The sequence below is a fragment of the Pseudophryne corroboree genome, chromosome 1, assembly GCF_028390025.1.
Source record: "Pseudophryne corroboree isolate aPseCor3 chromosome 1, aPseCor3.hap2, whole genome shotgun sequence".
NCBI classification, from domain to species: Eukaryota; Metazoa; Chordata; class Amphibia; order Anura; family Myobatrachidae; genus Pseudophryne; species Pseudophryne corroboree.
In genome coordinates, this window is record NC_086444.1 from 628,837,335 (window position 1) to 628,850,135 (window position 12,801).

The following is a 12,801-nucleotide window of genomic DNA, read 5'->3' on the forward strand; positions in this document are numbered from 1 at the left end:
AAAGTGGGCTCTTCTTGGGCGGCTGCCCGAGGGGTCTCGGCTTTACAACTTTGCCGAGCTGTTACTTGGTCGGGTTAAAACATTTTTGTAAGAGTCTACAAGTTTGATACCCTGGCCGAGGAGGACCTAGAGTTTGCTCATTCGGTGCTGCAGAGTCATCCGCACTCTCCCGCCCGTTTGGGAGCTTTGGTATAATCCCCATGGTCCTTACGGAGTCCCAGCATCCACTTAGGACGTCAGAGAAAATAAGATTTTACCCACCGGTAAATCTATTTCTCGTAGTCCGTAGTGGATGCTGGGCACCCATCCCACATGCGGATTGTCTGCAATACTTGTTTATAGTTATTGCCTAACTAAAGGGTTATTGTTGAGCCATCTGTTGAGAGGCTCAGTTATATTTCATACTGTTAACTGGGTATAGTATCACGAGTTATACGGTGTGATTGGTGTGGCTGGTATGAGTCTTACCCGGGATTCAAAATCCTTCCTTATTGTGTCAGCTCTTCCGGGCACAGTATCCTAACTGAGGTCTGGAGGAGGGTCTTAGTGGGAGGAGCCAGTGCACACCAGGTAGTCCTAAAGCTTTCTTTAGTTGTGCCCAGTCTCCTGCTGAGCCGCTAATCCCCATGGTCCTTACGGAGTCCCAGCATCCACTACGGACTACGAGAAATAGATTTACCGGTGAGTAAAATTTTATTTTTACTTGTTTTTTAAAAATAAAAAGTGTGTTTATACTTTGGGTGTAATTGTATATAAGGTATTAAAAGAATATCCTCAGTTCATATCCATAGTAGAAATATCTATTGAATCAGAGCGCTCCTCAGAAAAAAACATATGCATTCTTTATGTGCTGATCGGATAATAATTAGTTTCTTAAAAAAAGTAAGTGTAGAAGGTGAAAAGTACTTAAAGAAGTGAAAGCATGCAGTGTGGATGGGTAATCAAAATATATTTTTATAAAAATAATTATGGTACCATTCCCTTTTTCTGTTCTCTTGCAAATTTTTTATCACCGTTTCCTTCACAGTATTTTAACAAATCTGTACCAAAAAATGTTTATAAGCCAGGTTTGCCAGCAGTCAGGTCAGATCATGTAAAGAGTTGAGGACACCTGTCTTATTATATTTAATTATTGTCCATCACTTAACACACGCAAAGCTACTAGATGTGTATGAAAACCACGCTGCGGAAGGCTTTCATAGCCCTCCCTGCGCCGCATACTCTCTGAGCCCGAGAGCCTCCTCTGCGCGTGATGTCACAGAAGTGCCTCCCCGCCACAGCCGCGCCCAGATCCCCAGAGGCCCTGACTCCGTAACACAGCACCTGGGCTGCCGGCCTGGAAGCCCCGAGATGGCTAATGTAACGGATAGAGTGGGTGATATCACGGAGGGCCATGTCTGGACGCTGAATCAATGTAAAAGGTGACAGTGCTGTGCAGTGCACTGGGTGTACAGTGTCACTGACACGGCTCAGCACTCTCACCTTTTACATTGATTCAGCGAGTCAGTCAGTTCTGCCAGCCAGTCACTATTGTTAGCGCCGTTGTCCCAACCCGCCGCATTACAGGGAAGTACACTCACTAAATAAACTACAGCTCCCAGCAGCCCTTAGCGCCGGAATGCTCCGGCGTTAAGGGCTGCTGGGAGCTGTAGTTTATTGAGTGCATCTTCTTCCCTGTTTGGACACCTGCGCTAACAATACTGACTGGCTGCTGTGCAAGTCTCCCGGAGAGCCACTACCAAAGGGAGAACAGCAGCTTAGCTGCTTTCAGGAGAAGCAAGAAGCATTACCCACCCCTCCCCCACTCACAGTACCCCCGACCCTCATCCACGGCACCCCCACACCCCCCCTCCACCACTCGCGGTGGCTACAGACCCCTTCCCCCATCTGCGGCACCACCGCACCCGCTCCTCCCCCATCTGCGGCACCACCGCACCCGCTCCTGCCCAACTCGCAGCACTCCCGCAGTGGCTCTGCACCCCCTCCTCCACCCGCGCCCCCCCCCCCCCGCGCGGCACCACCGCACCCCCCCCCTTCCACACACACACCCGTGGCACCCCCGCAACCGCCCGTCCCCCACCCGTGGCATCCCCCGGACCCCCTCCCCCATCCACATCTCCCCCGCACCCACCCGCCACTCCCCCAGCCACAGCACCTACTAGATGATTCATCAGGCATTGCGTGCGCTGTTCACGCCGTTGCAAGGGGCTACGGCCCCTTAACCATCGCACGCCCTTTGTCCGTTCAATATTTTACCACTCACAAAATTATGATTGGAGGTAATACTCCATATAATAAAAATATTGCACGCCACAAATTGTGGCGTGCAAGGGTTAAGGGGGCGCAGCCCCTCACGACGGTGTGAAGAGCGCCTGTAGGTCGCGATGAATCACCTAGTACTATATATAATACTAGCTACATATTTGTTATTACTACTGCATACGATTCCACTTCAATTCTGAATATAAATGATGATTGAATATCTGAGATTTCTGCTCTTTAAACAGTTTCCTCTGATGGTTTTTTTCAGCACCAAACCCCCGATCCTTTTGCTACCACATTTCCAAGTTCTGGATTCTCTGAAGACCCTTTTAAAAGCAAACATGAGATGCCAGCACTGCCCCCCAAAAGAAGCGTCCCACCACGGCCAAAGCCTCCAAGTGGTAAGCTTAATATTGTGTGGTGTATAGTACTATTTACCTGTCAGTTCTGCATGTTTTCTAGAATGGTCTGCTTCTGATTTATAAAGCAAGAAAATTATTACAAACCGGGCTGATTTGTAGATAATGCTTTTGGAAGTGTAAAAAGTTGGTCTACAGATGTGTCCTCATCTCAGTACGCCATGCACTGGCATGATTGAGCTGGCAATTCTCACACAGCTCTACTAACACTGGGGCATCTTTTTTTTTTTTTGCTGAAAATTTGCCTTATTCACATTGCTATGTAGATAAGACACACAAGCAGACTTTGCTGATTAATGATATGCTGCATGCCCATATTGTAGGTGCGACTGCAGCTCTATCTGTATACGAAATGCTGTGTTACGGTGATTTCCTGGCTGCAGTTGCACACAGAATATAGGCATACCGCATATCATTTTAATTAGCAAAAGTCTGCTTGTACATCTTATCCAAATAGCGATATGAATAGGATGCATTTTTTGGGGAAAAATGCACAAAAAGACGCTTGGGGCCGGATGTAATGGCTTGTGAGACGGCCAGAGCTCCGAGACTCCGGCCTAACTCGTACATTTCTTTAAAGCAGCAAACGTTTACAAGACAAAACCTGGTTGGTTTAGGAAAACATTAAAATGTTCAATTGAAAACCAAAAAAGAAGAATATATACATTTTTCACAATCCGATTATTTCCATACAGCAGTATTAAAAACATTTGTGATAAGGGGGGTCATTCCGAGTTGATCGCTAGCTGAAAATGTTCGCTGCGATGAAGCAATAAACCGGCACTTCTGCGCATGCGGCGCAATGCGCACGCGCAACGTAATTTCACAACGGCCGATGTAGTTTTACACAAGGTCTAGCAAAGCTTTTCAGTCGCTTGATTGACATGAAGTGGGCATTTCTGGGTGTCAACTGACCGTTTTCAGGGAGTGTTCGAAAAAACTCAGGCGTGCCAAGAAAAACGCAGGCGTGGTTGGGAGAACGCAGGGCGTGTTTGTGACGTCAAATCCGGAACTGAATGGTCTGAAGTGATCGCAAGCGCTGAGTAGGTCTGGAGATACTCTGAAACTGCAAAAAAAAAAATTGTAGTCGCTCTGCGATCCTTTCGTTCGCACTTCTGCTAAGCTAAAATACACTCCCAGAGGGCGGCGGCTAAAAACTGCTAGCGAGTGATCAACTCGGAATGACCACCAATATCTCCAAATGGGTAACATGACAATACTAAAATAATTCCTCTTATAACATCATACTCGTAGGTGGGGTTATTGCTTTCCTTGTATATCAGATTGCATCAGTATAAACGGGTGTGTGTGTGTTTGTTTGTGTGTGTGTATATATATATATATATATATATATATATATGCATGTGTGTGTGTGTATATATATATATATATATATATATATACACACACACACACACACACACACACACACACACACACACACACACACACACACACACACACACAGCATCCGGAAAAGTATTCATAGCGCTTCATTTCCCCCCCCACATTTTGTTATATCACAGCCTTAATCCAAAATGGAATAAATACATTTTTTCCCTCAAAATTCTACACACAATACCCCATAATGACAACGTGAAAAAAGATTTCTCATGCGTCCTAGAGGATGCTGGGGACACCATTAGAACCATGGGGTATAGACGGGATCCGCAGGAGACATGGGCCACTTTAAGACTTTCAAAAGTGGTGTGCACTGGCTCCTCCCTCTATGCCCCTCCTCCAGACTCCAGTTTTAGAATTGTGCCCAGTAAGACTGGACGCACTACAGGGAGCTCTACTGAGTTTCTCTGAAAAAAGACTTATGTTAGGTTTTTTATTTTCAGGAAGGCTGCTGGCAACAGTCTCCCTGCTTCGTGGGACTTAGGGGAGAGAGGTATGACCTACTTCTAGTGAGTTCAAAGGCTCTGCTTCTGGCTGACAGGGCACCATGAGCTCTTGAGGGTGATGATCGCTGGGTATGCCTAGATGCTCACTCCCGCAGCCTGCCGTCACCCCCTTACAGAGCCGGAAGTCAGAAGACAGGTGAGTAGCAGAAGAAAGAAGACTTCTCTTCAGTGACGGCTCTATGAGGTACCGCGCGGCGGGTGGGACGCTGCGCGCCATGCTTCCACACAAAGCACAGGCACTGCAGGGGGGGGGGGGGGGGAGCGCCCTGGGCAGCATAAAATCCTCACTTTGACCTGGCAAGAGAGGACATTAGTGCCTAGGCACTGTCCGAACCCCCGCCAGTATAATTATTTATTTATTTAGGAGCGGGCAGAATTCTCCATTACGGACTGCTTCCTCACTCCCTCAGCTCACTGCTCGGCGCCATTTCCTCTCACAAGGCTGCAGAGATGCTGGTCCTCCCTTCCACTGTCTGACAACTATCGGGGTGCAAAACGGGGGGGGGGGGGGGGGGGGCGCAGTACAATTTTGGTGCAATATATATTGGCAGAAAAGCGCTACAATTCCTGAGGCAATATTTTGTGTTTTCAGGGTTGTTGTTTGGCGCTGGGTTGTGAGCTGGCAAATCCTCTCTGTGTCCCTCTAACAGACTTTAGTGTGGGTTTGTCCCCTATAAGCCCGGTGTGTCTGTGAGTGTTTGGTACACGTGTGTCGACATGTCTGAGGCTGAGTGCTCTTCCCAGGAGGAGACTGTATTGCGGACACAGATAAATGTGGGTGAGACCCTGTCGGCACTGCCGACTCCTGGCTGGGTAAATGTCTTGATTGCGAATATGGCTCGTATCAGTAATAAGTCTGAGTCTCGGACCCAGGCATAAAAAAATAAATAAATAAAAAATCTGTATTATTGCAGGTCCAGGACCCCTCGGGGTCACAAAAAACGTTAGTTTGCCCAGTTGGTTAACACTGATACTGACACGGACACTGATTCCAGTGTCGACTACAGTGATTCCAGATTAGATCCGAAATTGGCAAAGAGCATTCAGTACGTGATTGTGGCTATAAAAGATGTATGGTGTATCACTGAGGACCCTGTTGTTCCTGATAAACGGGTCTGTATGTATAAAGAAAAGAAACTGGAGGTAACGTTCCTCCCTCTCATGAATTGAACGCTCTATTTGAAAAAGTCTGGGAAAGCCCTGACAGAAAATTTCAAATTCACAATAGGATTCCGGTTGCTTATCCTTTCCCACTGAGGACAGAAAAAAGGGGGAGTCACCCCCCATTTTGAACAAGGCCCTGTCCCGGTTATCTAAAAAGGTGGCTCTGCCGGCACCGGGCACGGCGGCCCTTAAGGACCCAGCAGATCGTAAACAAGATATTGTCATCTGATATAGATACACTGGATAAGGATAGCATACTCTTGACGCTGGGTTATATCAAGGACGCTGCGGTGTACCTCAGGGAATCTGCAAGAGATATTGGCCTTTTGGGATCAAAGGCCAATGCCATGGCGGTCTCTGCTATGCGAGCATTGTGGATTCTCTTCCATACAAAGGTGGTGTCTTGTTTGGGGATGGCCTCGATGATTTGGTGTCTACGGCTACCGCGGGTAAGTCATCCTGTTTTGCCTTATGTCCCTCCGCAACAAAGGAAAACGCACCACTATCAGATGCAGTCCTTTCGGCCCAATAGAAGAGGGCGAGGCTCTTCCTTCTTTGCTAGTAGAGGAAGGGGAAGAGATAAAAGATCACCAGCCTTGTCTGGTTCGCAGGAGCAGAAGTCTTCCCCGGCTTCTGCCAAATCCACCGCAGGTCGCTGGGGCTCTCGTGCGAGAGTCCGCACCGGTGGGGGCGCATCTCAAACTCTTCAGTCAGTTCTGGGTTCGTTCGGGCCTAGACCCGTGGGCTTTTACAAATAGTGTCCCAAGGGTATAAACTGGAGTTCAAGACGTTCCCCCTCACCGATTTTTCAAATCGGCCTTACCAGTTTCTCCTCCGAAAAGGAAGGTAGTATGCGAGGCTATACAAAAGTTGTGTCAGAATCAAGTTATTATCCTTGTTCCCCCATCACAACTGGGAGAAGGCTTTTATTCCAGCTTTTTCGTGGTCCCGAAGCCGGACGGTTCGGTTAGACCAATCCTAAACCTGAAATAAGGAGATTTCATGTTCTCAGTAGACATAAAGGATGCCTACTTACATGTTCCCATTTTTTTCTCCGCATCAAGCTTACCTGAGATGTGCAATCCAGGATTGTCATTACCAATGTCAGACTTGCCGTTTGGTCTATCCATGGCTCCGAGGATTTTCACCAAGGTAATGGCGGAAATGATGGTTCTCCTTCGTAAGCAAGGAATCACGATTATCCCGTACTTGGACGATCTCCTGATAAAGGCGAGATCCAGGGACCAGTTGGTGCAAAACATTGCACTCCCCCTGACAGTAATTCAGCAACATGGTTGGCTCCAAAACTTGCCAAAAATCACAGTTGATTCCGACGACGCGGTTGTCGTTTTTGGGAATGATACTGGACACGGAACTACAGAGAGTTTTCTTCCAGTTAAAAAGGCTCTGGAATTTCAGAGTCTGGTCAAACAAATTCTGAAACCAGCAAAAGTGTCAATCCATCAATGCACTCGGTTGCTGGGGAAGATGGTTGCGGCCTACAAGGCCATCAGTTTGGCAGATTCCATGCCAGAGTGTTTCAGTGGGACCTGTTGGACAAGTGGTCCGGATCCCACCTGCACATGCACCGAAGGATAATCCTGTTTTCCAAGACCAGAATCTCACTCCTGTGGTGGCTGCAAAGCTCTCACCTCCTAGAGGGGCGCAGGTTCGGGATCCGGGACTGGATCCTAGTAACCACGGATGCAAGTCTCCGAGGCTGGGGAGCAGTCACACAGGGGGAAAACTTCCAAGGAAGTTGGTCAACAGAGCGACAATGGCAGAAGCTACAAAGGTTCTCCGCTGGGCGGAAAAGCATACAAGCGCTCTGTCAGCGATCTTCATTCCAGGAGTGGACAACTGGGAAGCAGACTTCCCCAGCAGACACGATCTCCATCCAGGAGAGTGGGGCCTTCATCAAGAGGTCTTCACAGACGTGAAAAGTCATTGGGGAATTCCTCAGATAGACATGATGGCATCTTGTCTCAACAAGAAGCTTCAGAGATATTGTTCCAGGTCGAGGGACCCTCAACCAATAGCAGTGGATGCACTGGTGACACCATGGGTGTTTCAGTCGGTGTATGTATTCCCTCCACTTCCTCTCATTCCATAAGTTCTAAAGATCATAAGAAGAATAAAGATTCAAGCGATCCTCATTGTCCCAGACTGGCCAAGGAGGGCTTGGTATCCAGATCTTCAGGAATTACTCATAGGAGATCCCTGGCCTCTTCCTCTACGCGTGGACCTGTTACAACAGGGGCCGTGCGTGTGTCAAGACTTACCGTGACTACGTTTGACGGCATGGCAGTTGAACGCCAAATCCTAGCCCGAAATGGTATTCCCAGTGAAGTCATTCCCACACTTCTTCAGGCCAGGAAAGGAGTAACATCTAAACATTACCACCGTATTTGGAGAAAATATGTTTCTTGGTGTGAATCCAAGAAGGCTCCTACGGAAGAATTTCAGCTAGGAAGTTTTCTCCATTTTCTACAAGCAGGTGTGGATGCGGGCCTAAAGTTGGGCTCAATTAAGGTACAGATTCAGCCTTATTGGTTTTCTTTCAAAAACAATTGGCCTCCATTCCAGAAGTTCAGACTTTCGTGAAAGGTGTGTTGCACATCCAACCTCCATTTGTGCCCCCAGTGGCACCATGGGATCTTAACGTGGTGTTGCAGTTCCTTCAATCACATTGGTTTGATCCTTTACAGTGGAGTTGAAATTCATCACTTGGAAAGTGGTCATTCTGTTGGCCTTGGCATCCGAAAAGGCGGGTGTCTGAGTTAGCGGCCTTGTCTCACAAGAGCCCTTATTTGATCTTCCATGAAGATAGAGCAGAGTTGAGGACTCGTCAGCAATTTCTGCCGAAGATTTCATCTTTCCACATGAACCAACCTAAGTCTCTGAATGTGGTCTGAGTTTTAAAAATTTATGTCGCCAAAACGGCTCAGGTTAGGAAAACGGATGTCCTGTATGCTCCCAACTAGATTGGGTGTCCTGTTTCTAAGCAGACCATTGCACGCTGGATCTGTAATACGATTCAGCATGCTCATTCCACGGCTGGATTGCCGTTACCGAAATCGGTGAAAGCCCATTCTACTAGAAGGGTGGGCTCGTCCTGGGCGGCTGCCAGTCTCGGCATTTCAACTTTGCCGAGCAGCTACTTGGTCGGGTTCAAGCACTTTTGCAAAGTTTACAAGTTTGATACCCTGGCTGATGACGACCTCAAGTTTGGTCAGTCGATGCTGCAGAGTCATCCGCACTCTCCCATCCATTCTAGAGCTTTTGTATAACCCCATGGTTCTAATGGTGTCCCCAGCATTCTCTAGGACGTATGAGAAAATGGGATTTTAATACCTACCGGTAAATCCTTTTCTCTTAGTCTGTAGAGGATGCTGGGCGCCCGTCCCAGTGCGTACTGTTTCTGCAGTTATTAAATTGTGTTACACGCATATTGTATTAAGTTATTGTCAGCCTGTTGCTGAAATCGTTCATGCCGTTGGTTTGTATTATGTTGAATGCCACGTTGTGCGGCATGCTTGAGGTGTGTGCTGGTATGAATATCACCTTAGTTTAACAATAAATCCTTTCCTCGAAATATGTCCGTCTCCCTGGGCACAGTTCCTATAACTGGAGTCTGGAGGAGGGGCATAGAGGGAAGAGCCAGTGCAAACCCCTGTTGAAAGTCTTAAAGTGCCCATGTCTCCTGCGGATCCCGTCTATACCCCATGGTTCTAATGGTGTCCCCAGCATCCTCTACGGACTTAGAGAAAAGGATTTACCGGTAGGTATTAAAATCCTATTATTTTTTTTTAGATTTTTGCAAATTTATTAAAAAATAAAAAAACTAAGAAAGCACATGTACATAAGTATTTACAGCCTTTGCTCAATACTTTGTTGATGCACCTTTGGCAGCAATTACACCCTCAAGTCTTTTTGAATATAATGCCACAAGCTTGGCACACCTATCTTTGGGCCGTTTCGCCCATTCCTCTTTGCAGCACCTCTCAAGCTCCATCAGGTTGGATGGGAAGCGTTGGTGCACAGCCATTTTCAGATCTCTCCAGAGATGTTCAGTCGGATTCAAGTCTGGGCTCTGGCTGGGCTCAGGTCTGTAGTATTAAAGCGCGACCTGGGTTATCTGATCCGGGTCACTCTAAAAGTAGAAGAGAGTCAGATCACCTGCGCTTGAAGATGTAACACAGCTTGAAACCATGTTCAATAATGTCGGTAGGATCTGGGTTTTTAGTGAAAAGCACTATTAATACGTGCAGACTGGTCAGTAACTACATGGTCCACCAAGAGATTCATCATTCTGTGTCAGCAGTGCAGGGATGAATGTGGTCATAGTGTAGGAAGCATGCAGTGAATGATAGCACGTGTTTCGCACAGATGGCTTTGCCATCATGGTTCTGTCTTGGTTCACATCTTATCTTGAATGATAAAACCATATGTGCTTTAAACATTTTAAAGGCCTGTCACTTTAATATAGACTTGCCTCTGAGCTCTGATTGGCTTAAAGTTCACAGATCATGAAGTAGTGATAGGATATTCATATATTTCTCTGACGTCCTAGTGGATGCTGGGAACTCCGTAAGGACCATGGGGAACAGCGGCTCCGCAGGAGACTGGGCACAAAAGTAAAAGCTTTATGACTAGCTGGTGTGCACTGGCTCCTCCCCCTATGACCCTCCTCCAAGCCTCAGTTAGATTTTTGTGCCCGGCCGAGAAGGGTGCATGCTAGGTAGCTCTCCTGAGCTGCTTAGAGTAAAAGTTTAAATAGGTTTTTTATTTTCAGTGAGACCTGCTGGCAACAGGCTAACTGCATCGTGGGACTAAGGGGAGAAGAAGCAAACTCACCTGCATGCAGAGTGGATTGGGCTTCTTGGCTACTGGACATTAGCTCCAGAGGGACGATCACAGGCTCAGCTTGGATGGGTCCCGGAGCCGCGCCGCCGGCCCCCTTACAGAGCCAGAAGAGCGAAGAGGTCCGGAAAAATCGGCGGCAGAAGACGTTCCTGTCTTCAATAAGGTAGCGCACAGCACTGCAGCTGTGCGCCATTGCTCTCAGCACACTTCACACTCCGGTCACTGAGGGTGCAGGGCGCTGGGGGGGAGCGCCCTGAGACGCAATAAAACACGTTTTAAACCTTATATGGCTAAAGAAATGCATCACATATAGCTCCTGGGCTATATGGATGCATTTAACCCCTGCCAGTTTTCCTAAAAAAAGCGGGAGAAAAGGCCGCCGAAAAGGGGGCGGAGCCTATCTCCTCAGCACACAAGCGCCATTTTCCCTCACAGCTCCGCTGGAAGGACGGCTCCCTGACTCTCCCCTGCAGTCCTGCTACAGAATCAGGGTAAAACAAGAGAGGGGGGGCACTAATTGGCAGATAATACAAATACAGCAGCTATAGAAGGGAGAAACACTTATATAAGGTTATCCCTGTATATATATAGCGCTCTGGTGTGTGCTGGCAAACTCTCCCTCTGTCTCCCCAAAGGGCTCGTGGGGTCCTGTCCTCTATCAGAGCATTCCCTGTGTGTGTGCTGTGTGTCGGTACGATTGTGTCGACATGTATGAGGAGGAAAATGATGTGGAGGCGGAGCAATTGCCTGTAATAGTGATGTCACCCCCTAGGGAGTCGACACCTGACTGGATGGTCGTATGGAAGGAATTACGTGACCAGCGTCGACGGTGACGAGACAAACGTAATGTCCAGTAGGGCCACACGTTACATGATCACGGCAATGAAGGAGGCTTTGAACATTTCTGATACTACAAGTACCACAAAAAGGGGTATTATGTGGGGTGTGAAAAAACTACCCATAGTTTTTCCTGAATCAGATGAATTAAATGAGGTGTGTGACAAAGCGTGGGTTTCCCCCGATAAAAAACTGCTGATTTCTAATAAATTATTGGCATTATACCCTTTCCCGCCAGAGGTTAGGGCGCGTTGGGAAACACCCCCTAGGGTAGATAAGGCGCTCACACGCTTATCAAAACAAGTGGCGTTGCCGTCTCCTGATACGGCCGCCCTCAAGGAACCAGCTGATAGAAAGCTGGAAAATATCCTAAAGGGTATATACACACATACTGGTGTTATACTACGACCAGCAATCGCCTCAGCCTGGATGTGCAGCGCTGGAGTGGCTTGGTCGGATTCCCTGACTGAAAATATTGATACCCTGGATAGGGACAGTATATTATTGACTATAGAGCATTTAAAGGATGCATTACTATATATGCGAGATGCACAGAGGGATATTTGCACCCTGGCATCAAGAGTAAGTGCGCTGTCCATTTCTGCCAGAAGAAGTTTATGGACACGACAGTGGTCAGGTGATGCGGATTCCAAACGGCATATGGAAGTTTTGCCGTATAAAGGGGAGGAGTTATTTGGGGTCGGTCTATCGGACCTGGTGGCCACGGCGACGGCTGGGAAATCCACCTTTTTACCCCAGGTCACCTCTCAGCAGAAAAAGACACCGTCTTTTCAAACTCAGTCCTTTCGTCCCCATAAGGGCAAGCGGGCAAAAGGCCACTCATTTCTGCCCCGGGGCAGAGGAAGGGGAAAAAGACTGCAGCAGGCAGCCTCTTCCCAGGATCAGAAGCCCTCCCCCGCTTCTGCCAAGTCTTCAGCATGACGTTGGGGCTTTACAAGCGGACTCAGGCACGGTGGGGGCCCGTCTCAAAAATTTCAACGCGCAGTGGGCTCACTCGCAAGTGGACCCCTGGATCCTGCAGGTAGTATCACAGGGGTACAAATTGGAATTCGAGACGTCTCCCCCTCGCCGGTTCCTGAAGTCTGCTCTACCAACGTCCCTCCGACAGGGAGGCAGTATTGGAAGCTATTCACAAGCTGTATTCCCAGCAGGTGATAATCAAGGTACCCCTCCTACAACAGGGGAAGGGGTATTACTCCACGCTGTTTGTGGTACCGAAGCCGGACGGCTCGGTGAGACCGATTTTAAATCTGAAATCATTGAACACTTACATAAAAAGGTTCAAATTCAAGATGGAGTCACTCAGAGCAGTGATAGCGAACCTG

At 47.9% G+C, this 12,801-nt stretch overlaps 1 protein-coding gene across 8 annotated transcripts in view; it reads left to right on the forward strand.

The window, feature by feature from the left end:
- The window catches only part of EPS15L1 (epidermal growth factor receptor pathway substrate 15 like 1), a 411,806-nt gene that overhangs the window by 319,628 nt on the left and 79,377 nt on the right, over positions 1–12,801 (forward strand). For all 8 annotated transcript variants that reach the window (XM_063914522.1, XM_063914523.1, XM_063914524.1 and 5 more), the window contains one exon: positions 2,531–2,663. In XM_063914522.1, coding sequence (XP_063770592.1) covers positions 2,531–2,663 — 133 coding nt within the window. The remainder of the gene's footprint in view (positions 1–2,530; positions 2,664–12,801) is intronic.